General features: G+C 42.9%; 1 protein-coding gene across 3 annotated transcripts in view; it reads right to left on the reverse strand.

Moving 5' to 3' along the window:
• OSBPL10 (oxysterol binding protein like 10) overlaps nt 1-27,613 on the reverse strand; it is a 307,935-nt gene that overhangs the window by 173,675 nt on the left and 106,647 nt on the right. For all 3 annotated transcript variants that reach the window (XM_078072736.1, XM_078072739.1, XM_078072733.1), the window contains exon 3: nt 24,657-24,736. In XM_078072736.1, coding sequence (XP_077928862.1) covers nt 24,657-24,736 — 80 coding nt within the window. The remainder of the gene's footprint in view (nt 1-24,656; nt 24,737-27,613) is intronic.

Raw genomic sequence — 27,613 nt, forward strand, 5'->3', positions numbered from 1 at the left:
TGGTATGGTGTGTTCTGTCTACTTTGGCGTGATCTTCTGTGTTACCTTTTTCGGCAGGTCTGTGACCCTTGGTCTTACCTCTTGCTGAATCCCTCCCCACCCCCACCCCAGGACACATTTCACTTTCTCTTCTGCTATTGTCATTTGCTGTTCCTGCAAGAATTTCACAAACCACCCCCCCCCCACGCACACACACCTTGTTCCAGTATGACATACAGCAGGTACAAAAGTCATGGTTAAAAACACCCTACAATTCTCATTTCAAACATGACGAACCTGAGTTCCACTACTCTAGTTCCGATTCCACCCAGTGACCTTTTACTTCTGTCCTTTTCAAAACTCATGCTCCTAGGTGGCTCAGTAGGTTTAGCGTCTGCCTTCACCTCAGGTCATGATCCAGGGGTCCTGGGATCAGTCCTGCACCGGACTCCTTCCTCAGCGGGAAGTCTGCTTCTCTCTCTCTGCCCTCCCCCCTGCTTGTGCTCTCTCTCTCTCTAATAAATAAATAAAATCTTTAAAAGTAAATAAATAAAAACTAAGTAAAACTCATGCTCTACCATTCCCAAATCTCCTACTCTTTTTCAAACAAAAAGCAAGGGGGGCACCTGGGTGCCTCAGTCAGTTGAGCATCTGACTCTTGATTCATCACCTCAGGGTTGTGAGACTGAGCTTGTATCAGGCTCCGCACTGGGGTGGAACCTGCTTAGGATTCTCTCTCTCTCTCTCCCTCTGCCCCCAGCATGCTCTCTTGCTCTCAAAATAATAATAATAAAAGGGATGCCTGCGTGGCTCAGTTAGTTAAGTGTCTGCCTTCAGCACAGGTCATGATCTCAGGGTCCTGGGATCTAGCCCCGCATCAGGCTCCTTGCTCAGCAGGGAGTCTGCTTCTCCCTCTGCCTGCCATCCCCTCTGCTCATGCTCGCTCTCGCTCTCTCTCTCTACTCTCTGGCCAATAAATAAAATCTTTAAAAATAATAATAATAAAACAAAAAGCAGCCTACATTTTAAAGAACAACTGGTTCCCATAACAAAGCCCATCCTCTTAATTGTGCTTTTGCTCCAAAATAAATGGGAGCAATGCCTGTCTCCCACATGCCTGCACCTTGCTGTCACCTCTCTGCCCAGGTTTTAGGATTAACACAAAAACTGCTGAAGAGCATTTCTAGCCCAGAGCCAAGAATGTCAGGCCATCTAAAAGCATGGCAAAATGGTCTATATGATTGCCCCACACATTAAAATGGAATAGGATGAAAGGTACACCTTGTTTCTCTTCTTTACTTAACCATATCCCCGATTGTGATACAAACAGTATATCAGTTAGGAACTCTCTAGGTTGCAAGTAACAGAAAACTGACTGACAGTGTCCTAAACTTCAAGACCCTTTTTATCACTTAGCAAGAAGTCAAGAGTTGGATGGTCCCGCAGCCAGTATAATGGCTCTTCCCATTCTTCTGCTCTGTATCCTCTGTGTAGTGGCTTTGGCCCAAGGCACAATCCTTCATGGTGACAAGATGGCTGCCACAGCTCCAGGTGCCTGCCTTGTCATCACAGATCAGTATCCAAAGTAGGAAGAAAGGGAATGAGGCCAAGGGGCTTTCTCCTTTTATAGTGTTCTCCTTTTTCCAGAATGAAAATACTCTCCCCCTACCCCTGGTGGCCTTCTCTTTATGACCTACTGGTCAGAACTGGGTATTGTAATCATTACCACCTACAGGAGGGGCTGCTGAGTGGATACCCAGCCAAGAGGGAACTGCTTAGTCGTGAGGAGCTCAGACCAAGCACAATGCATCCCGGGGCTTGGGACCATCAGCTATAAAATAAATCAGGGGTGGGCGCCTGGGTGGCTCAGATGGTTAAGCGACTGCCTTCGGCTCAGGTCATGATCCCGGAGTCCTGGGATCGAGTCCCACATCAGGCTCCCGGCTCAGCGGGGAGCCTGCTTCTCCCTCTGACCCTATCCCCTCTCATGCTGTTTCTCTCTCTCTCTCTCTCTCTCAAATAAATAAAAATAAAATCTTTAAAAAAAAATAAATCAGGGGTCTAGGGGCAAGACCAGAGGAGTGACTGTCAATAGCTTATGTCAGGTAGAGTCTCCAGAACTGTTTCTGGGGCTGCCTGAGAGAAAGAGCACATTTTGAGTACATAATAGTATGACAGAATTCCTCTTCCTTAGGCTTTCATGGCTATGCTCAGGTACTTCAAACTCATCTTGGAAACAGCCAAGGCTGAATAAGAAGTAAATATTCTCTCACTAGAACATGTTTGGGATAGGATATACATGTATCAGACTCAAAAATGAAAGAACGGAAAAACAAATTCGCTGCCTTCTTGTCTTGTCTTCTGAACATTCAAGGGCAAATTCAGTGGAAAGATTGAACTGGTTCTTTTTCACCAACACAGAAAACGTTAAAGGAACTCCATAGCCTGTCTGGCTCCATCGTTCACAGTGACAACAGAAGCACTTTTTGGCATGGCTGTCACAATTTCCAGTCACATTTATGACACCCATCATATCCGCTCCCTAAACTCAGGCCTTCCTGACCCCGTGACTCTCCTGGGCTTGAGTCCTTTGGTCTTTTCAGGGCACAGAATCTTCAATTGTGCTGGTTGAGTTGCAAACCTCTTCTCATGCCCACTCTGGCCCTTCTTTGCTCAATAAATGCCAACTCACTCATCCTACTAGAATTACCTCACCAAACACTTCTCTGACCCTCCAGATAAAATTGGTGGGTCCCTCCTTTGAGACTGCAGAGCACTGCATTTCTATTTCAATTAGAAACACTTGTCTTTTATTATAGTTCATTGGTTTTGCTATCAAATCCCACACTAAACAGCTTCAGAGCTTGGCCGTGTGGAATTTATCTTCGTAGCCCTGGTGCTGGGCAACATAGCATATACACAATAGTGGTCCAAGGAAAGGATTTTTGTCTTGTTTTTTGCACCAAGGGCACTTATCACTGACTGGAAAACCTTCTTGAAATCTCTGAGAAACAAACTGAGGGTTCTAGAGGGGAGGGGGGTGGGAGGATGGGTTAGCCCGGTGATGGGTATTAAAGAGGGCACATACTGAATGGAGCACTGGGTGTTATATGCAAACAATGAATCATGGAACACTACATCAAAAACTAATGATGTAATGTATGGTGATTAACATAACATAATAATTTAAAAAAAAAATCTCTGAGTTCAGTCTCTGGCTGTTCCTTCCTCCTTTTTCCTTCAGTCTTTCATTGTTATTCAAAGGCTCAGTCTGTACGATATGCTAGTCTATAAAAGTGACCACAATACTTTGCAGTTCTTCCCATCAAGAAGTGGGGTCTATCTCCCTACCTCCTGAATCTGCGTGGCCTTGTGATTTGCTCTGACCTGTAGAATGCATGGGAGGGGACACTGTCTGTTCCAAACCTAGGCTTCAAGAGGTCTTTCATCTACCCAGGGCCTGCTACACAATGAGGGACATGTAGTTCATTGGCACTGCCCCACCCTTCAGTTGCCCAGCCAACCAACCACCAAACATGTGAGTGAGGCCACCTAGGAATACCAAGCCCAACCCATTTGTGAACTGACTGCAGATACCTTAAGTAGGCCTAAATGAGATCATTTGAGCTTAGTTCAGACAAGAAGAAATGCCCAGCATAACTATAAGCTAAATAAATGGTTTGGGTTTGAAGACACTAAGTTGTGGGGTATTTGTTGTAGAACAGATAACCAGTAAACAGACCTCCAGATGAATTTATAACATTTAAAGTTAGATAGGATCTAAGAATACCTTCCAACCCAAATCCCTCTTTTTTTTTTTAAGATTTTTTATTTTTTATTAGAGCACAAGCAGGGGGAGCGGCAGGCAGAGGGAGAGGGAGAAGCAGGCTCACCACTGAGCAGGAAGCCTGATGTGGGGCTCAATCCCAGGACCCCGGGATCATGACCTGAGCCAAAGGCAGACACTTAACCGTCTGAGCCACCCAAGCGCCCCCCAAATCCCTCTTTTTAATAAGAAACTGAAGCCCAGGGGCGCCTGGGTGACTCAGTCATTTAAGCATCTGCCTTTGGCTCAGGTCATGATCTCAGGGTCCTGGGATCAAGCCCCACATCAGGCTCCCTGCTCAGCGGGGAGTCGGCTTCTTCCTCTCCCTCTGCAGCTTCCCCTGTTTGTGCTTTCTCTCTCTCTCTCAAATAAATAATAAAAATCAAGAAAGAAAGGAAAGAAAGAAAGAAAAGAAAGAAAAGAAAGAAAGAAAGAAAGAAAGAAAGAAAGAAAGAAAGAAAGAAAGAAAAGAAAGAAAAGAAAGAAAAGAAAGAAAAGAGAAGAAAAGAAACTGAAGCCCAGAGAGGCTGAGCAATTAACTCTAAAGTACACAGAGCCAGGACTCAGAAGATGCTCTTATTCTAGATCTCACTGGTCTTACCATTTCACACCATAACAAGGACTTGAACAAGGGTCTATTATGTTCCCCCCAAACCCATCAAGAGACTGTTAAGAGGATTATGACACATGCATCCCATTAAATACCATGCAGCTGATTTTTTTAATTTTTTTTTTTTTTAAGATTTTATTTATTTGAGAGAGAGAGCATGAGTGAGAGAGAAAGCACGAGCGGTGGCAGGGGTGAAGGGGCAGAGGGAGAAGCAGACTCCCCACTAAGCAGGGAGCCCAATGTGGAGCTCAATCCCAGGACCCCAGCATCATGACCTGGGCCGAAGGCAGACGCTTAACTGACTGAGCAACCCGGGCGCCCCGCAGCTGATTTTTTTTTAAATGACAGACTTGCTCACATACACACATACAGTGGTACGGAAAGATTTCCGAGAGTGTTATGTGGAAAATACCAACAAAACAAAATACAAAAGACAACAAATCACAAGACAATTTATAACATATAACCCCATTTCCCTCTCTTGTCGAAAACAAGACACACATGCATGTGGGAATGGTTACTCTGGGGAACGGATGGGCAGAGAGCAAAGGGGCAGCAAAGAGCATCCAACATGTTAAAAAAAAAAAAAAAAAAGGGCAAAGCAAAATTCTACCAAATTAAAATAAGCATGAAAGAGAAAGTTTCTTCATTCTCTTTCCACGGAAGCACACACAGGTCAGGAGCAGAGCACCCCCAGATCAAGCTCACCGCACCTTTATCATCAAAAGCTGGCAATTACACTACTCATCATCACTTATAATTACGATATTAATAGCTACTTTGATTAAGCCTTTCTAAAAGTCTTAATTTACTTATCTCGCAAGGTCTCCGTGAAACACAAGAGAAGAAATGTGCCACCCATCTTACAAAGTAAGAAATGGAGGTACGAGAAATGCAGTAAGGTTAAGGCCAATTGGTAGAACCATCAGAATATTCCAGTTCCTGACTTTCAGTCCTGACTTTTCAGCACCGAACCCACTAATGTGACATATCTGCATATTATTTGTGATAACGAGGAAAAGCACGGACAGCATGATGACTGGGGATGGATTCAAAAGCCAGCAAATCAAAGCCATCAGAGGAGGTCTAAGTGGCAGAAAAAAAAACTCATAAGAGAAACGACGGGGATTTTTTTTTTTTTTTAATTTCAAAAGTCAACCAACTCTAGCAGTTCTTTTGTATTTCAAAGATCAGATCCTTTTTTTTTTTTAAGATTTATTTATTTATTTATTAGAGAGAGAGAGAGAGCACGAGAAGGGGGAGGGTCAGCGGGAGAAGCAGACTCCCTGCGGAGCAGGGAGCCCAATGCGGGACTCAATCTCGGGACTCCGGGATCATGACCTGAGCTGAAGGCAGCCGCTCAACCCACTGAGCCACCCAGGTGCCCCCAAAGATCAGATTCTAAAGAGACACCTCCTTAAGCTCAGCAGTCTGCACTATGCATCCCACTGGGGGAAAGAATATTTATGGCCTCACCGCACACAGAAATCCTGGATGCCCTGGGAGCCTATGTCTACACTGTCCAAAGGGAGAAGGACTTCTTTCCTCCTCAAGGAGACATGAAGAAGAGCGGAGAATAAATGCACCCCTTCACTCGCACTCCCCAGGTCCCAGGACCGCATTTACCTGAGCCGACCAGGGGTGAGGGAGCTGGCCAGACCCTCTGTCTGCACCCCCCAATGACAGGAGGCAGGAGGAGGCATTGCTCTGGGTCCTCACCACGCCCGAGTGACTGCAGCCCATAAGGAGGGCCAAGGGCCCCCAGCCGGAGCCCTGCCAGTCCTGCCCGGCCCCAGCACAGCTCACACGGGCTGCCAGGCTTCAGCCTCGAGCGAACATTCTCTCGGGTGTCTTCTCTACTCTGTCGGTGCAGCACAGAACAGGAGGGCAAATAAAACTTCAGAAATACAGGATTCGCCTCTTCAGCAGTAACACACGCCAAAGAGGCCACCCAGCTCTTCTCTAATCTGTGCAGAATCCTGGCAAAGGGAATCCAAGGCTGCAAAGCTTGGGGCCCCCTTCATTCCACGGCTGGGCTTGGGGACCTCCCGAGCGGGGCTGGTGGAGCTGGGCCACCAGACCATTCTCGGCTTCGCCGCTAAAATCTCTGTTGGTTCTGCTATGCATCCCTCATTTGGGGAGAGGCCCAGGAGTCTCAGAGATGTGATGGATGGGCTGTCTCTCACCTGGCAAGAGAACAGGGCCTTTCCCAAGAGCAAAAGCTCAGCTGCAAAACAACCCCACTGTCCCTGCTTCTCCCTACACGCTGAATCAGAACTTCCTAGCAGCTGAGGTACACAAGAGCATCAGATGAAGAGCCAAACACAACGATGGCTTCAAGTCGTGTTCTGGCCACGGAGCCAGTTTCCTTGACTGCAAAATGGAGAGACCTACCTAACAGGATTACTGTAAGAATTACAGGAGGCAGCTGGTCTCAAGGAGGGGTGATTCTGCACCCCCACCCCCCCACCAGGAAGCATTTGGCAAATTCTGGAGACAATTTTTGGTTGTCACATGGATGGTGGGGTGGTGCTCAAGCGGGTACAAGCCAGGCATGCTGAACATCCTACATCCCTCAGAACAGCTCCTCACAACAAAGAACTACCTCGCCAACAATATCAAGGTTGAGAAACCCTGGTGTCAGGGGACAGATGCAGAAGGAACGTATAAACTACAGCGCACCATTTATAGCAGGAGAGCAGAATGTGTTTTTGTGGCATCTGAACCATTTCCGTGGGACAAAAGTAGTTTCCTGTTTGTTTTTTTATATCAGTGCATGAGTATACCTGGAAACTTCAAGCTTCTAGGCTAGTACCTGGAAAAGAGAGGGTGCCGAGTAGAGTGTACCGCATAGGCTATAAATGATAAATGCATACTGTCTAGTACACAAGAGCTTTTGAATCCAAAGATGTATGCAGATCTGGCAAGTAGCAGGGCTTAAGGAGGACCAAAAGAAGAGTTTAAGGAGATAAGGCACCAAGTAGATGAATGAAAAGTAGCTATCCTAAAGACAGGTATCACGCATAGGCAGTCTTTCCAGCTGCTGACCCCACCAAGGAGGAGCCAAGGGGAATGAAGATCCTGAAGGCTGTGCCAACCTACTAATGGAACTCAGGATTCCGATGACAGTGTCCCTGGATCCTAACCCTAGCAGGGCTTCTTTTTTTTTTTTTTTTAAGATTTTATTTATTTATTTGACAGAGAGACAGCGAGAGAGGGAACACAAGCAGGGGGAGTGGGAGAGGGAGAAGCAGGCTTCCCGAGAAGCAGGGAGCCCGACGCAGGGCTCGATCCCAGGACCCCAGGACCATGACCTGAGCCGAAGGCAGATGCCAACGACTGAGCCACCCAGGCGCACCCCTAGCAGGGCTTCTTGATAATCTCTCTAGGTTGTCAGGAGTAGGTATCAAGGAGTCTGTGGAGGGCTATAAAATCGGCTAAGAGAAGAAGATGATGGGGGTAAAGTTTGTAGAAGAGAAATAGAATCACTAAATTTGTAGCAAGATAGGGTGGGGATTCTGGTGCCTGGCAGACCCCAAAAATTGCCAAGTCAGGGTTAGACAGCCAGCTTGATAACACAGCTCACGTGGGTGGGTGGGTGGGCAGGTACGGTGGATAGATGGGATAGTTTATCCAGCCCAGAACTGTCCCTATGGACATTAACCCTAAAACACTCAACTTCCCAAATATTTTCATTTCCTATGTAACCTATTAAAGATCTATTACTTACAAAATCTTTCTTCTCCTCTTGAGCTGAATAGTATCATTTGACTTCTTGCACATTCCAGAAAGTACCCCATATGCTGTTCTAAGGTACTGGAGACAAAGAGTCTGCTCACTCAGCCTGCACAGCCCCTACATCGGGGGGGTCACAGACATGGAAGGCAGCCCAGTCCATCGACTGCACAGTATCAGTGACCTGCGTTCAAAATTCAGCCCCTTACCAGGTATACGACCTATAACCTCTTAGGCTTTTATTATCCTCACTCTCTATCAGGAAACTAGGATGTATCTTGTAAGAATCTTGTAAAGATGAAATGAAGTGATGTCTACTAAAGTACTAACCACTGTGCCTAGCATTTTGATTAATTTTGATAGCCACTGGCGTAATTTTATATATTGTATTTATATACATTATTATTGGTCATCCACAACCTTCTTTCATCATATGTGAATTCTATCTCAATAAAGTTGTTTTTTTAAAAAAAGGTAAATACCAAAGACAGCATACCAGATGGGCTACAGAGGCTGCCCGACCATAAAGCCAAGCTTCACCTAGTTTATCAGTGGCTTGCCCCAACGTTCCTTTCCAAATCTGTCTTCCGTGACACATCATCCTCCCTACTCCCCAAGGTCTGACTGCAGTGACCCTAGAATGCTTCCTTTACCCAAATTCTCTTTGACACTCAGAAAACCACGGAGTTCTTCGGTGGTGAATCTCAACTAAATAATAGCAAGTGAATAATCACTTTCCTTAAAATTCATACTAATATGTATATGACTTCTAGAAAGTTTTTCCAATTATTAACATTTTATACCATTTGTCATTTGTACCCTCTCTTCTCTCCTTTCCCCCTCTATACACACACATATAAGTATAATTATTATATATAAATATAATTAAATATAACTAAATATAACTTTTTCCTAAACCACATGAGAGTAAGTTACATACATCATGGCCTTTTTACCCTTAAGTATTAACTACTTCGGTATGTCTTCCCTAAAAACAAGGATATTTTCTTACATAATCATAATATAGTTATCAACTACCTTTATCCAATCCACTGTCCATGTTCTAGTTTTGTCAGTACAAAAATCAGATCTAGTTTAGGGTCACATTGCAAGATTTCCACAGCCCTCTTGGTCTTTTAGGATATTGCCATTTTTAAGAATGCAGTATACATGTAGATTTTTGAGTAGATATAGCTTAAAATCCTCACTATTTTCTAGTCTCTGACCTTGCTTTATTTTTCTTCTTGAAACCTAGCACTACCAGGCATACATAGCACATATCTGTTTGTTGATGGTCTTCCCCAGGAAAATGTAAGTTTCATGTGGCTACTCTCCATGGCCCACTACCATACCCTCATGATAATGTAAGCATTCAGTATTTGCTGAATACTCCTTCCAAACTGACCTCCTTCTAAGCCTCTCTCCCAGTGTCAGCAAAAGAGGGATCAAACAACCCCGCTCTCAACAGCTGACCCCAACCATATACCTGGATCCCCTGTTCCTTGATGTGCTCCTTCATATTGTCTACAATGAAGTCCAGTGCAGGAATGTCCTCAGACTAAGAGTTGTCTATCTTGCCTTAAATTAAAACTTCCCACAGAAGCCTATCTATATAAAATCATCCACCAATATTCTAGGCAGAAAGCAGCAACTAAATTATTTATTCTAGAACAAAGCCCTATTTAAGTACAGATAAACGGTGGAATTAGTTCAACTGAATCAAAACAGCATTTTTTTTTTTAAATCTAAAGGTCCCCTTGACCTTAAATCATCATCCTGGGCAGCACTAATACTTGCCTTTTGGGCAAGGCAGGCGGCCTAATTTTAAAATTATGCTTGAGAAGGTACGCAAAATTGTTACACTTTATTAAGACAATAAAAAAATCCCCAAATTTTATCGTTTTAATAAAAGCTGTTCTTAAATTGTGTTTTATTTACTTAACTTGATGGTGTGTTTAGGAGGGTGATGTTTTACACTTAGTTTTAAGTACCCAAAAGGTAATTATCTGTGAAAAACTCTAGAAGAAAAATGGCTCCGAGCTTAATGTAACATGAAAGTAAAATTGCCCAACAGCAGAAAACGGGAAGATAGAGCCAAGGGAAGAGTAAATCCTCAGATGAGCTTGTCCAACTTTACTTACTGAGAGTTTATCAAGCTTAAACTGCATTTTTTTTTTTTAAGATTTTATTTATTTATTTGACAGAGACAGCGAGAGAGGAAACACAAGCATGGGGGAGTGGGAGAGGGAGAAGCAGGCTTCCCGCTGAGCAGGGAGCCCAATGCGGGGCTCGATCCCAGGACCCTGGGATCATGACCTGAGCCGAAGGCAGACGCTTAATGACGGAGCCACTCAGGCGTGCCCCAACCCTACATATTCTATTCCCCCTAAAGACTTGCTACTTAGGAAAACAGTAGTAGCCCCAAGACACTTTGCTTTTCAACTTGAGGCACTTTATTCCTCAGGGTCTCAATGGGAGATCCAATTCATCTTGCTTTTTACCCAACAATTTGGGGAAAGATAATAAAATACTTCTAAAATATTAAATCGGCTAGTATATTATACAGTAAGCTGTACGAGTTTTTTGAGACCCCTGTGATTTCTTTTTTTTTTTTTTAAGAAATTATTTGAGATGGAGGGAGAGAGTGTGTGCACGAGCAGGGGGAGGGGCGGAGGTAGGGGCAGAAGCAGACTCCCCGCTGAGCAAGGAGCCTGATGTGGGGCTCAATCCCAGGACCCCAGGATCATGACCTGAAGTGAAGGCAGATGCTTAACTGACTAAGCCACCCAGGCGCCCCAAGACCCCTGTGATTTCTAAAAATGTTTTCAGGTAGGGAGCATTAAGGGGTTCCATGTCCAGTAGCATTTACCTCACTGCCATCTGCAAATGGAGCAGCTCTGCTCACAGGACACAGGACAAGAGCTAACTCTACTACTCAGCCAACTGCCCCAACACCAAAGGCTTCGGCTGAGTTAGAGGCAACTCCACGTTCATCATTAAATTCTGTTTAATTCAAATAAAAGGCGAGAAAGAAACACTTGCCCCAAAGAGCATTAAAGTTTAAACACTTCAACCCATATCAAGTAAAATCAATTCTGAGTAACAAGAATGGAAGCCTAATCTAAATTGGCAGGAATTTGGAATTATTGAATATCTTCAAGGCCTTTGGTTTTAAGACTTTCAAGTGAGGGATATAATGAACAGCAGGTTTATCAGTCACTGCCCCATGAAGAGCTTCTCCCTGAAGATAAAAGGACGAACTTGAGGGGCCTAAGACAGCACAGCACTTAGCAAAATAGCCTTGGCTCCACTTAAAGAAACAATTTTTTTTTTTAAAGATTTTATTTATTTATTTGACACAGAGAGACACAGCGAGAGAGGGAGCACAAGCAGGGGGAGTGGGAGAGGGAGAAGCAGGCTTCCCGGCGAGCAGGGAGCCCGATGCGGGGCTCGATCCCAGGACCCTGGGATCATGACCTGAGCCGAAGGCAGACACTTAATGACTGAGCCACCCAGGGGCCCCAAAGAAACCATTTTTTTTTGTAAATTTAAATTTTAACCATTTGAACAACTACGTCAATTATACATGTAATTAAATCAAAGTACAATGTGAAAATTTCCAATAGTATCAAAAGGGTACACCTAAATCTCTACTTTCTTTCAACCCTAAATCCCCAGTCCCACCTCACCTGGGGCAACCACTGTTACTAGCTTGCTTGTCCTTCCAAACACTGGGAGTGTAAATATGTGTGTATGAGAGAGAGCTCAAGCGTGTATGTAGATCTCTCCTGTTTTTTGGTTTGAGTGGCTGATTGGTTCCATAATGATACACTTTCCCCACCCCACCCCACCCACCCATTTTTTTGAACTTTTCATCAATTTTAATGTTTAGTTGTTTAAATTGTTTTAAAGTTTTCTCTTCTGATTATTTTAGTAACTCATTTATCAGAAATAGCCCATTTCGCAATATGTGCAGTTTCCAGTCTTGGTCAGTCTGGTAATAACCATTCCCCAGGGTGATCACTTGGCAGGGTTCTCCCCCACACCCCATCAACCCAACACCTCTTATGGAAACTAACTCAGCATTGGGCACTATGGTACACATGCAACAGATGTGATCTCATTTCATCCTACCCACAACCCATAATTCCATCTTCTTACCAACGATTCTTGCCTCCATTCACACATGGGGCACGGAGAGAGCCTTGACCCTACAGGTAGCACTGCAGGGCTAGTTGTGAACCCAATACGGTCCACCCCATGGCCACACGGAAAGCAAGAGCAGCCACTCACCACAAGACCACACAATATCAACAAAGCCAAACTGGCTACGTCTGGATTCTACCAGAGTTTTCTGATGCATGAGGAATATGATCATTTGAGTAGTCTACCAAACCTTTGCAGGGGAGAGTCATTAAAATTTGGTTTTAGGGGAGGGTCTTAGCTACTCCCACATGATCCATCTTCAGGTGGAACCTAGCTCAACAAGGGTTACCTATCAGCGATATAGCAGAGCTGGATGAGTTCATGTTATAGAAAGAACTGATATTTGTGAAGTGCTTAATGTCATTTAATTCTAAAGACTACCCTGTGTGGTTGATGCCATTATTTTACCCAGTTTATAGACATGGAAACTGAGGCTAAGAGATATTAGGTTACTTGAGACTCCAAGACTAGTTAATTGCTTGTAAATATCCTAAATAGCCAGAAACCAAGTCCTCTGAATCCAATTCCTTACTCCATCCACAATACCAGAGGCTCTACTTGTTCTAAAAAATTGTACTTATGTCAAAAAAGGTGAGAAAAGTGAAGAAAAGCCATAGAATTGGAGAAAATATTTGAAAATCCTATATCTGATAAGGGTCTAGTGTCTAGAACATATAAAGAACTGTTGGGGTGCCTGGGTGGCTCAGTTAATTGATTCCAGCCCAGGTCATGATCTTAGGGTCTTGCAATTGAGCCCCAAGTTGAGCTCCATGCTCAGCAGGGAGTCTGCTTGAGATTCTCTCTCCCTCTCTCCTTCTGCCCCTCCCCCCTTTCTCTCTCTCTCTCAAATAATCTTAAAAAAAAAACTGTTAACACAACAATTAAAAAGTAAAAATAAAAAATGACAATTTAAATAGACATTTCTCCAAAAATGATATATAAATGGCCAAGAAGTACGTACATGAAGAGATGTTCAACATCATTAGTCATTCAGGAAATGCAAATCAAAACCACAGTGAGCTACCACTTCATACCCACTAGGATGGCCATCATAGAAAAGACAGACAATATAGTATTGACAAGGATGCAGTAAAATCAGAATCTTCATACGCTGCCAGTAGAAACAGAAAATGGTACAGCTGCTTTGGAAAACAGTTTGGCTGTTTCTCAGAAAGTTGAACAGAGTTACCATACGACCTAGCAGTTCTATTTTTAGACATATACCCCAAAGAACTGAGAATAGATATTCACACAAAAACTTGTACACAGGTGTTATAGTAGCATTATTCATAACAGCCAAAAAGTGAAAGCAAGCCAGTTATCTATCAATTAATGAATGAATGGATTGAAAAATCTGGCATGTCCATATGATGGAATATTATTCATCCATAAAAAGGAATGAAGTATTGATTAGAGCTACAACATGAAGGAACCTTGAAAATAATATGCTAAGTGAAATAAGCCAGACACAAAAGGCCATAGTATAGGATTCCATTTACATGGAATGTCCAGAATAGGCAAATCCTTAGAGACAGTGGTTAGCGGTTGCCAGGAGCTGGGGAGAGAGGGTGGGTGGGCAATGAGGAGTGACTGCTAATGGAAACAGAGGCTTTCTTTTGGGGGTAATAAAACAGTCTGGAATGAATTAGTAGTGATGGTTACACAACTTTGTAAATACACTAAAAACTACTGAATTGTATACTTTAAAAAGGTAATTTAATGGTATGTGAATTGGATCTCAAATTTTTTGGAAAAAAAGATGGCAGTCATCCGCCAGCTGTGTGACCTTGGGCAGGTAGATTACTTACCTTCTCTGTGCCTTAGCATCCTTGCCTATTAAAATGGGGTAATAGTAGTAGCTGCCTCATAGGACTGTTGTGAGAAATACATAAGATAATCCAAGAGGGGTGCCTGGATGGCTCAGTCAGTTGAGCATCTGACTCTTGATTTTGGCTCAGGTCATGATCTCAGGGTCATGGGATCGAGCCCTCCATCAGGCCCTGCACTCAACAGGGAGTCTGCTTGAGATTCTCTCTCCCTCTCCCCACCCCCCTCTAATAAATAAATAAATCTTTAAAAAAAAAAAAAAAGATAATCCAAGAAAAGTTCTTCTCACAGGACTTTCCACATAGACATGTGTTGATAGATGCCATTTATTATTTTCTTTTCTCAAAAAATGTGTTCCTTATGATTGTTATTTTCTTCTCTCTTAAAAGAATTAAGATACATTTAGCTTGAATGTTACTCTGGATTGATTTTCATCTGTTAGATACTAATAGCTCTCTTACATTAAAAAATCCTCAAACATTTGATCTAATACAAAATATAGTATTCTAGGAAAATATGACAACTTGGATATAGTTTTTTAAAGAACCCAAATCCAACCCTACACCACCACCACCACTACTACTACTGTCCCTAATGGAGTGAGGAAGGAGGAAGGAGGGTGGACATTTAAAATGCACTAAGTGGTTGATCTCCACTATCATGTCAGGATGGTGGCAGGTATGAAGATACAGCTATGACTTCCCTGCAGTCCAGGATCTTAAGGACACACTGTCAATCATGAGGGTGCATGTGCACGCACATGCATACACACACACACACACACACACACACACCCTTGTGAGAAGGGATGTGTTTACAGGTGAGTGTTGGTATAAACAGGAACACAGAAGAGAGAAGATCCACTCTGACCAGGCAGGTCAGGAAGGCATCCCAGAAGCATATCAGCCTTGAGGACCACATGGGTATTTGCCACATGAAGAATGAAGCAGGGAACCCATCCCAGCAGAGGAATCCTCATGAACAAAGGCAAGGAAGCGTGATGATACACAGTGTGCCGGGGACCTGCTTGTCTAGAACACTAAGTGCATGAGGTAGAGGGAAAGAAACTGCACCTGACACATGCTGGGCATCCAAAGTTCGAGACCTTGTCTCGGGAAGTAGGCTTCTATTGAAGGTTGTTGGAGCCAAGGGGTAACATCGTCAACAACCTTCCCTCCCTCCTGTGCTCCTCACAGAAGCTCATACTAGAGGTTCTTAAACAGCTGCAGTTGAGGGGGGAGCATGTAGAGAATCTGCCCTCAAGAGAACATGAGCTCCTGCCTTCACACAAGGAAGACGGATGTTCCTGATGCACAGACAACATGACCGGAGAAGCGAGTGATCAAGATATTCAATGCCAAGGCCATGGAGCAGACCAGAACTCCTGAGAGGAAGCACAGCAAGGAAGGACAGAAGTTTGGGGGGCAGGGGGAGACACCATTCATACCTTTTAGATTAAAAAAAAAAAAAGTCCATAGCACAATTAGAGATTAGACTAGACATTGGTAAGTTCCCTCCTCAGAAACCATCAGAACCTTCTGTGATGATGGAAGTGCTCTGTATCTGTACCAATATGGCAGCCGTCAGCCAGATGTGACTACTGAGCTAAGTGCAACTGAGGAACTCAATTTTAAAATTTAATTTCAGTTACAGTTGACCCTTGACAACATGGGTTTGAATTGTGCAGGATCCACTTATACGTAGATTTTTCTCAATAAATACAGTACAATGCTGTATTTTCTCATCCTTACAATTTTAACATTTTCTTTTCTCTAGCTTACTTTATGGTAAGAATACAGTATATAACACATAACTCACAAAATATGTGTTAGTCAACAGTTTATGTTAAGATAAGGCTTCTGGTCAACAGGCTATCAGTAGTTAAGTTTGGGGACAGTCAAAAGTTGTAAGTGCATTTTTTTGACTGCGCAGGAAGTGGGGTGGTCACCACCCCAACCCCTGCATTGTTCAAGGGTCAACTGTAATTTAAATTTAAAAAGCCTCATGTGGCTAGAGGCCTCCACGTTAGCACAGTTTTAGAACCTACCTCTTGTCATAACTTATTTCTTACCTCTATTGTTCTTTAGACAAGTAGAACAAAGGGAGTTTGGAATCTCTTAGCACTTTCTAATCACTCTATTACTTCTGAGTTATTCTAAGTTGTTCTCAGAGGCCCCAAACCAATGTCATTTGTCAGATTACCCCCAAAATTCTTAGCATGTCATCAGTGAGTTACCAGCAGTGCCTTCTCTGGGTGACTAAAATTGGCTACTGTTTTGAGGAGAATCAACTCATATGCCCTCATTATTTGAATATTTTGGTAGCATTTTTGCTCAAATAGTGAGAGGAGGTGGGGCTGGGATGCTGGACTCGATGGCATCTGACGTCCCTTGTGGCCACATGGGGTCAGATTCTACAGCTGTCATTGGGTTCGTCTCAGCAAGCACGTGCTTCCTGTTGTGATGCACCCTAACCAAGATATGAAAGCACCTCGCCAAAGCCCTTTGGCTCACGCCCCAGGGTGGCAGAGAGTCAGGGAAGTTACAGTCTTCCGCCTTCAGAAACCTAGAGTGCCGGGAGAAACCCCTGAACAGTGGCTCCAAATCTTCTCACTCTTCACACTGGGCCGTGGATTTAACATTCAGTCAGAATTCCCCTCTCAAACCTCCCCTCAACAGACAAGCCTTCTAATTCCCCAGAAGTAGTCCACACATCCCCCATGCCTCCCTAGAGAAGGTCTCGGAATGTCCCCAAGGCCGTGTTCTCTGGCCCCTTACCAGTATGGCCTCTTGACCCAAAGCACACTGTCCTTAGGACAGAAGGCACCCGCAGAGCATGCTCTTACCAGCACCAGCCTCTTTACCAGGCCAGCCCATCACTCTCCCATCTCCCTTCTCATTGTCCAATGTCCCATCAAACCCCAACTGAACCTCTAGATCACTAGGGAGTACCAGATGTCATGGCAAAAGCAGAGAATGGGAGTTAGGAACTATATCACAGGTGACAGATGTCCACTGTCAGGGGAAAGCTGTTGGTTGTGCAAAAACATGGGCAGGCCCTTACCTGGCATTATCTTCAGAAGAGCTGGCCCACCTACTCTTGGGGCTATCCACCTCCCAGACACCGCAGACCAAAGGCTCACACGAGTTGGTATGCCAACTATCATTTTAGGGGATGGAAAAAAAAATACTTGTGATTTGGGCAGCTTCCAGCATGAATATTTATATATACACTCCTTGAAACCCAGCAGCTTTTGCTGCTCATCCAAGACCTCCTAAGGCTTATAATGAATTTAAAATCCTGTATTAGACAATCATATTCCTCCATGACCAAATCTGCATAAAAGACTGTACCCTGAAATTTGCATTTTAATTTAGAATTACCTTGCAAGGACCAGGAGCCCTAACCACACACCAATCTGATCTGACCACAGTGTCTTCAAATGCTCGACACAGACAGATTCCCTGGGACCTACCGACTTCCTAAGTGAACGTGTAGTCAGTGTTTGCTCTCAGGGGACACATGATCAAGGGGAGGATTCAGATGGAATGGGATCTCCAGAGCCCAAAGGAGTAAATACAAAGATGGAGGCAAGCCTGGGTCCCTGAGAACCCAGAGAAAGGATTTCAAATACAATGAATAGTGTTAACTACTTCGAAAGCCTCAAATTTCTACATTTTCTTACCTAATTTCCCCATAGATTAAAAAAAAAAGTTCTACATTTTCCATGTTGCTGGATGGGTAAATACACCAATAAAGATGGACCTTTATTTCCTCAACTTCCCCTCTGGAACTAAACAAGAGCAGAACAAGGAACAACGGGATAAGAAGTGACCAAGACTAAACGGCAGGTAGCTGACCAGAAGTAAAACACAGTGTAGACCCCAGAAATGCTCTAAGAAACAGCAAAACACTCACACAGTCCTTTTAAAGATAAAACAACCCCAACACAGAGAATAGGCCTGTGGCCAAAGCCTGGTCTTACAGTCCATCCTCACGGGAAAGGTAAGCCACTCACGAAAACAAATTTGTGTGATTTCTATGCATGTGAAGAGACAGGAAGGAAGGCCCTACAAAAGCAGTCATGTAACTCTTTCTCTTTATCCACACAAAAAAAAGTGTGTATAAGGTTGTACACCCAAATGGTATCATCAGAGATGAGGTCTGGGACTGAGATTGGGGGCAATTTTTTCTTTCTTAGATTTCCCTATCTTCTGAATGCTTTCTATTGAGTATAGATAATATTCATAATTTAAAAAAATAATGCTACTTACATTATGAGGGGAAGTTCACAATTGTCAGCAGTGAATTCATAACAAGACTATGTTTGTGGTAGGGATGGGATATGGTCAGAAAGAGGCCAGCTGAGCCAAAAAGAGAAGCTGTGAGCTCCATTAAGCTTTTGAACGACCAAGCTGTACCTCACCATAGTGTACTGGCTGAAAAAGTGATAATTGCTACCACAAGTCACACATTATCCTTTAGGGTTGAAAGTCAGGGGAGAAGGTACTAATGCTCAATTAACGGAGTAGACCAGTGAACTCCTCACTCAGGACACATGTCACCCCCGCCCGTCTCAAGTGAATCCACGCTTCCATGTCTGGATGAGGAAAAAAGAATTTTTTTTTAACATTTTATTTATTTATTTGAGAGAGACAGCACAAGCAGGGGGAGGGGCAGAGGCTGAGCAGGAAGCCCGACATGGGGCTCCATCCCAGGACTCTGGGATCATGACCCGAACCAAAGGCAGAAGCTTAACCAACTAACTGAGCCACTCAGGCGCCCCAGGGTGAGGAAAAAAAAATTTTAAATCAAAAAAAATATTGAAAACAACAGTGTCTCCATCAAGCTTAATCTTTAAAAAATTCTCTCACTCGGTCACAATTAAAGCCAAAGAAACTAAAATCTTCAAAATCTGAATGTCCTTCAATGCTTTCTAATCACTTGGCTACTGTCCTCACTATCCCACTTTCCCACAGGTCAAAGTCACTTGAAAACAGCATTATTCATTGTCTCCAACTCCCTACCCCCAAATATGGACTTCCACAAATTCTGAATGACCCTGAGTTCTCTGATATGGCTATTTGCAAATCACAGGGCCTATGTGAAAACAGACACATAATCACAAAGGGATGAAACAGCATACTTGTTTTCCTTGAGGGTTTGGTCCAAGCACTAAGAACAGCTGAGATGCTGGACTTCCAGGCAGCAGGCTTACTAAACATCAACACAAGCTACTGAGCCCCTAACTCCTTGGAGTGCTTCCTGTGGGCAACTGGTCTTTGCCTACATTCCCCTTCTTGCGCCTTAGGACCACCTCAGGAGACAGATGTTACCATTCAAAGATGAGGACAGAGGATCACAAAGAATACAAGTGACCTGAGCAGTTCTGCTTGACACATCATCAGCACAGCGGGTATTTAAATGTAGGACCTCTCTCTGTGTACTCCACAATATTTCTTCTAAACTAGAATGTCCTGAGCTGAAACATGCATGTACTCCATCAGAAGACACTTTCCATTCAAGGTTCATGGGAACTTGCCAAAAGTGTTCACCATTATGAGCTTACATCACAAAAAAATTAGTGCAAAAGGCCAATGTTACTTTCAAGCCAACTCACTGAAGAGTTCTGGAATCAGAATCTATTAAAAGACCAGAGAAGGGGTCCCTTGAGTATATAAACATTACAGGTGTCCTTTTCAGAGCTGTCCCCTCTATGTTATAAAATATAAAGTTCATGGCAGGGGAATACCATCCCGAACCTTCCCACAGCTCCTTGCCAGGAAACCAAGAGGAGGGATGAGGGGGAGGGGGCATGTTTAGCAACTCAGGCTCTCGTTCCCATCCACTCACTTAATGGCTACGTGACACTGAGCCTATCATTGAGGTTCCATTGGCCTCAGCTTTCTAATTTGTCAACATGGAGACAGGACCTCTGTGAAGGGTAGCATGATCCTGAGTGATGGTCACTCACATAGAAGGTATTAAACGCCATTACCTCTGTCAACAGACAGTTCCTTTCTCAGTGCTTATCGTGGTCCCCAGAACACCACTATGCCCCCATCCTAAGGGTTACTAAACACCACCTACTTGATAAAAACTAGACACCCACTCCTACATTCGATACTTCAAAGTCATGCACTAGTAAATTCTCACAAGGACAGTTCGCTACAGCTCTCTCTTAACCCTTTTCCAGTCAGGGCTTTACACTGCCTAAATTTTTATACTGCATTAAAAATAAGATGTTTTGTTTTGTTGTTTGTGTTTTCAGAGAAAGTCAGGATTCTAGTCTTCCTAGAAGACCCACCTCACACCCTTGCAGCTGCACCTCGAATAACAACTAGAGGCCACAGGATAAACCTAAGTGACGTCAAGAAAAGGGGATTCTCGGTCTTTGGCAGTTTCTGTCCATCTAGAAGCAGAAACTGTCCGAAAGGGGCCTCATCACCCATGGAGGGAAAGAGGGCAGCCCTGGCTGATATGTGTGAGGTAGGAGCAGGAAACCAGAGACCTGAGCTCGAGCCTTGGCTCCACCACCCTCCCAGCTGGTGCTTCCCCACATGGAAACCACAAGGGCTTGACTAGGTAGCCAGACGCTTAGGTTTCAAAAACCAGTACTTTTTTTTTTTTTAATCTGGGAATGAGTCTAGAAATCTTTTTTTTTAAAGATTTTATTTATTTATTTCACAGAGAGAGACACAGCGAGAGAGGGAACACAAGCAGGGGAAGTAGGAGAGGGAAAAGCAGGCTTCCTGTGGAGCCCGATGCGGGGCTCGATCCCAGGACCCTGGGAAATTCTGACATGGTTGGTGTTTTTACCGAAAATCTAATAAAAGAAGGAAGTTTGGCCGTAAAAAAAAAAAAAAAAGCATTATGCTAAGTGAAAGAAGTCTGATGCAAAAGGCTGTATAATTCAGTTTGTAGAACATTCTAGAAGAAACAAAACACACAGAATATGGATGGGTGTTTGCCTGGAGCTGAGGGGGAGGGAATCAACCACAACAGGGTAGAGAGGGAACTTTTGGGGGCGACAGAATGATAATTGTGGTGATGGTTACATGATTGCATGCATCCATCAAAAAACAAACTTCACACTTAAAAGGGGTGAATTTTACTTTATGTAAATTATACCTCAATAAACGTACATTTTAAAAAAAAAGGCAATCAATGAGTCCATAAATACTCTGTGTCTTCTACAATAAAAAGAGTATTTTAACCCTCAAAAAGCAAAGCAATGTAATTTTTGAATAAAGAGCCATCCTTTATATTGACTAAAGCTGACTTCAGGCACATTTAGGGAATGTTTTTTTCATTTCACTTCAAGACTGGGGAAAACCTCCTCGGGTACTGACTGAGACAGGTCTGGGTTTCAGAACTGCTGGACGGGTCCTCAGTGAAGCCCTCTGTGGGCTCGATGAATATGCTTATCCTGCAGTTCTCACTAAGGAGAGTTAGAATGATAGCACCATCCCATCTGCCTCATACTTGCTCCAGGGAACACTTGATTTTAAATAAAAAGTTTTTAAAAAGACAAACTTCCAAGCAATCAGAGAGAGAATATTCTCTAGAATCTACTGGAGAGGGATCTGACCTACTGAGCATGAAGGAGAAGAACAGAGTAAAGAGAAGGCTCCATATATATTCTTAATAGCCATGATGCAAAGTAAATAGCCACCCTACAGTTAACTGGACATTGGGATCAGAGTCATGTTAAGCCCAACTTCATTTTCACTACTAGCTTTTGCCTAAGCGGCCTTGGACTTCATAACGCCTCTGCTGAACAACCGGGTCTGTTCACAATGTAAAAATCATTATTCCCTAGGGGATCACAGTAGCTATGCTATAAATGAGGGATTCCACTTGCAGTCTCAAATAGGAAATCCTACAGGCCCTGCCATCTAAATTATTATTTATTTGGGTTCTGCATTAACAGGTTAATCTGTATTCTCAAAACTACCCAGAGAACACATCAGTAAATCAAATTCTCCTTCAGAGAATCCTTAAATTCTCTTCCTATTTCTTACTACCATGAAGAGGTCCTTACCTTTCCCAGTCTCCAGTGATTCATTAAAACATCAGTGCACTTCAAGTTGGTTTCCTGACCTCAATTCTTACACCCAAAATAAATTCCAGATGAACCAATGATTGAAACACAATAATTAAACTATAAATTCACTGGAGGAAAACACTGGAAATCTCATTATTTTAGAACAAAGAAGCCTTTGTTAAGCATGATGTAATACCAAAAGCCAAAAATGAAAATATTCATAAATTTGACAGCAAAAATTAAATATCCTACATAGCAAAAAATGTACCCCAAGTCAAAACACAGGTGACCTACCAGGAGAAAACATCTATAATACAAATAACAGGCAAAGGACAAATATGCTCAATTCACATATAGCTAAGTGCAAATCAAGGAGAAAAAAAGAACTCAATAGAAAAAGGATAAAAATTGGCAGATCACATCAAAGAAATACATGTGGTGATCAACATTTGAAAACATACTCAACCCCGGTCATGACTTTAGAAGTGAAAATGAAAATCACGGGGGATTAATTTTTTATCCATGAGACTATCAAAAGCTGAACATTAGAAGAGCCACCGTTAGAGGGGGAAATGCATCTTTACACACAAAATTGGTAGCAGAACAAATTAGGAGAATTTTTTTTAGAAGACAATTTAGCAATGTCTAGGAAAATATAGCAGACACAGAGTCTGTGACCTACAAGTCCAATGATATAACTTTCTATGTACACCTAGAGGCACAAAAAGATATATATACAAAGATGTTCACTCTAGCATTATGTCAAACAACCTAAATGTCTGTCAATAGAAGACTTAAATAAAGCAGACATCCATTATTAGATCCCATATATCTAATAAGACTTCCAAAATACCTTTTAAAAGGGGGGGGGGAGGGACTGTATGCATGAAAAGATCCCATCCGTGTAAAAAACACAAACACACACATACATACATCCTAACACATGCCTAAATCTACTTGAATGATGTACAAGAACTGTCAAGTGCAATTATCTCTAATGAGCATACATTACTATGTTGGGAGATCTGTCCTTTTTATTTTAGGCCCTTCTGTTCTGTTTTATAAAAAAGTAAAAAGATACATATAAAAAGAAAATTTTAACTGCCCTGCCTAGGAGTTTATAAAATACTGATGAAATGTCCAGAACTCCTACCATAATTCCTAGAAAACAAAGCAAGGCAAAGAGAAAAAAGCTTTAGAAGTAGGGCCCTACCTATGGTAAACCCAGATTCTGTGTGGGGAAGTCAAAAGGGGTGAGAGCAAAACAGTAGTAAGCAAGTCAAGGAAAAGAGGTCTCATAAAAGAAAAAAAAATTAACAGTGAACAAGATCATTATGAAGAAATCGGTTCAGATCGTACCTGGAGGCAGTGTTAACAGGGAGGTATACCTAAGCCAGGCATTTCCCATGGCCTTGAGCAAGACAGCTGACTGGCTATAGGATTAAAATCATCAGAAGTTTCTTTTTTTTTTCTTTTTTTCTTTTTTAAAGATTTTATTTATTTATTTGACAGACAGAGAGAGAGCACAAGTAGATAGAGTAGCAGGCAGAGGGAGACGGAGAAGCAGACTCCCCGCCGAGCAGGGAGCCCAATGTGGGGCTCGATCCCAGGACCCCGGGATCATGACCTGAGCCGAAGGCAGACGCTTAACTGACTGAGCCACCCAGGCGCCCCCAGAAGTTTCATATATGGGTCTTTCCACCGGATGCATAGAATGTGGAAAAACACTCCAATCGGGTACCGTACTTAAATTGGAATTAATGATATAAAAGGGGTAGTCCTTTGAGCATTGATTTCAACAAATATTTATTGCCCTGAATAAATTTACTTTGCAATTATTTCCCGTATTCTAATGCTAGGAAATCCTCTGAATAATCCATGAAAATGCCTACCTCCTATCTCCCACGTATCTGATCTAAGACCTCCTACCGAATCCTGAGGAAAAAAGAATTCATAACTTAGATGCCAAATTACCTGAGAACATTTCTATACTTGGAATGCTGAAGTTCCCTGCAGGATATTTCATCAATTTGGGGTCTATGTTTTATTTAAGGATCACAGACGACAACTAGTCTCCATGAACAGTAAATCGGATTCCCTCTGCCTCCACAGTGAAATCATCCACTCAAGTTTCTCAACAGACATGAACAGCAGCCTAAATTGACAACACGTGAAGCCATAGAAGGGTCTACCCAGAATCAGTTCCAATGAGGTGTCTGCAGGCCTCTTCATTCTACCTACAAGCTAATCCTCCTACTTTCCTCTTGGTTTTAGATTTCAATGCAGTAGGGCAATATGAATTCCAATACAGTGGATAACTTCAAAAATGACAGGAAAAACAGCCTCCCCAAAGAAACAGATAATTGGGCTGAAGGGTAGCTCTCCAAATTACTCCAATGTCTCCTTGCTTCCCCGTGGTTACTTACCTTAGAACTCGTTTCCATGTGGTATTTGGCACAAGCTCGAAGCTGAGTCACCCAAAACTGTTTCTCCTTTGCATCGGCAGCTAAAATAGAGAAAGAAACGCTTGCAGAGATGGTTTCAAAACATATCTAACCTATTTCTACACCCACCAATGGGGGTGGGGGGCCCAGGGAGTGAGGTAGAGAGAGAACAAAGGGGAAAACAAAGGCAGATCGCAATATTCTCAAGCAGCCTGTGTTTACACACACAAAAACAAATTACACTAAATCTCAACAGAAAATTCCCTCTTAAACCACATTAAAAACATACTCTGAAATGTCTGTTATAAGAACAATTTTTGCCCTTCTTTTTTAACCTCCTCTGAAAAAAGTCATTTCTACTTTTTTTTTTAATGATTTTATTTATTTATTGGACAGAGAAAGAGTGAGAACACAAGCCAGGAAACAGAGGGAGAAGGAAAAGCAGGCTTCCCACTGAGCAGGACCCAGGACGCGGAGACCATGACCTGAGCCAAAGGCAGCTGCTTAACCTACTGAGCCACTCAGGAGCCCCATCATTTCTACTTCTTTAAAAAGGCAGCAGGGGGGCTCCCGAGTGGTGCAGGACCCTGAGATCGAGCCCCACGTGGGGCCCTGCACTCAGCAGGGACGCTGCTGGAGATTCTCTCTCCCTTTCCATCTCCCTCTACCCCCTCTCCCCAACTCTCTCTTATAAATAAATAAACCCTTAAAAAAATAAAATAAAAATAAAAAGCAGGGAAGGTAAAACATGATTATTTTTAAGCACCTCTACACGTGTGGCAAATAAAGAGGCTCAAAGTATAGTTTTTCAGGGCCTTTGGGCATTTCCAGAATTGTACTGTGGACTTACTAGCATCTACAAAATAAACATGCAATTGAATTATTTTAACATGTGTCCTCGATGATTCATGTTATGATTGGACAGAACAATATTCCAAATGCTGCTTTAAGAGGTCTTCAAATTTCCTCCAAAGAGACATTAAAATACAAGCCAAATGTATGGTCATTATCTTCCATCTACACTCCCATCTCTCAAATACATCACATTATTTTCTTAAACTATCATGGATACATAACAGGTTCTAATAAAATCTAAGTCATCAATTTCACTGCATAACTAACTGCATAAATAGTTTACTATAACTTTAACTGCATGAATGTTGACTAGGCAGGAAACAAAGATTCCCCTGGAAGTTATAATTGTTTACAAAAATGGGCCTCAGTGTTGTCTGTCAATACAACTCAACTTCAGCTTGAACTTTCAGGTGAACAAATCTGGAGTGGCAGACCAGCGTAAGATCAGGTGACTTTGACTTCCAAAGGATTCTGCAGAAACTAGAGCCTTTTTCCCTGGGAAAAGTGAAGAACTGCCAGGTTATGGTGGTCCCATTCAAACGCTCTGCACCAAAAACATTCTCAGAAGCCTTGCATCTACTGACATCAAGACTCATTCAGTTCTACATGTAGGTGAGATGTGCAGTGAGAAAACCAACACCCAGATCCTCTTGGGATGAGCCAAGGACCAGCCATATATCTGCAGAAATTTATCCCGCCTTTTCTGCAGTTCCTAACTTTACGCTAAATTTAGCCCTTGCGATATTGTCACGCAGATAATAAAACTTTTGTATTTGTTATTAAAGCTACCCTTAAAAAAAAACAAACCAACCCCTGGGGTTTAGTAATCCCGAGAATAGTATCAACTCTTAAAAGGCAAAAATGAGATGGCTCAATTGTCCTATTAGTTGGGTTTTTTCATTTGTGTGGGTTTGTGTCATTTTATAAACCACAGGTGGGGGGGGCTCGGGGGGGAGTGCCATTAAGTTTTTCACCTGCTTTTGTTTCTGCCTGAACAATTTGTTAAGCAATAAACAACAAAACGAAAGCAAGGACCATATAAATCTAGCCAGCTGGAACACGCACCGCATGAATCTCCAAAGAGAACATGAATCTTCCCGCGTTTCCAAAAACTGAAAAACTTTTTTCAATGATAGGCATTTTTATTTCATAGGTTTCTGGGTTGTTTTATAGATTCTGAAATATGACTTGTATATCGATAGTAAAGAAACATTAGCTTATTCCATCTCTTGGCAGTAAAGCTTGTAGGTAGAATGATGAAAATTGGACTCAGAGGCAAGGAGGCTGGGCCCTCGGTCTGGCTTTGCAGAGGCTGATCTCTCACTGTCAGTTCTTTGGGGTCCAGGAGAGACACAACGGGCCTTTTCTTTGTACTGAGCCCTTCCTTGGGCAAAGAAAAATGTAGGAAGGCAGAATTCTCAACCAACCCCCAACACTCAATACATACAAGTCCTACCCTTCCTCAGACCTTAATAACACTGACTCAGTGTGTGTGTGCGTACATGCACGCACACACACACCAACATGGGCATCTGGATTGTTGTTTCTGTTATTTCATTGAAGAAAACTGACAATTTTTCTGGCAATGCAACTGTAATGGAACGATGGAAGAATGATCTAGCAATCCAATTATACTGCTCCAGTCGGGTCTGGCATTGCTAAAGACCTGCACGATGGACGTGCCTTGGGGGTGGCAGGACCTATAGCCATGGCTCAGTGCGGGGCTTCCTGGGGATTTATCCTCCAGGAGGATGCTGAGCAGGCCTCAGTTCTCAAGAAGCAAAGAGAAGGGGAAAAAAGCAAGACAAAAAAATTAACTCCACACCAAACAGATGGCTTCCTTACCAGGCTCTAATACTACACCAGAATAAATACAATATAAGTGAAGGGGGCCTTTACTAAGAGATGGTTCTAGAGAAACTCGGGGGGGGGGGGGCGGCAGAGGAGAGGCGCGCTGACCCTTGAAATGTTTGTTTTGTCCTCACAGCCTAGCCGCGCAGGGGATTGTAGTGAAGATTCATACTGTAAAGTCCAAGAAAACATACACTGAGCTGATATGAAAAATCTGAAATCCGAAAGCTGGG

Source organism: Halichoerus grypus, chromosome 1, assembly GCF_964656455.1.
Source record: "Halichoerus grypus chromosome 1, mHalGry1.hap1.1, whole genome shotgun sequence".
In the NCBI taxonomy this organism is placed as follows: domain Eukaryota; kingdom Metazoa; phylum Chordata; class Mammalia; order Carnivora; family Phocidae; genus Halichoerus; species Halichoerus grypus.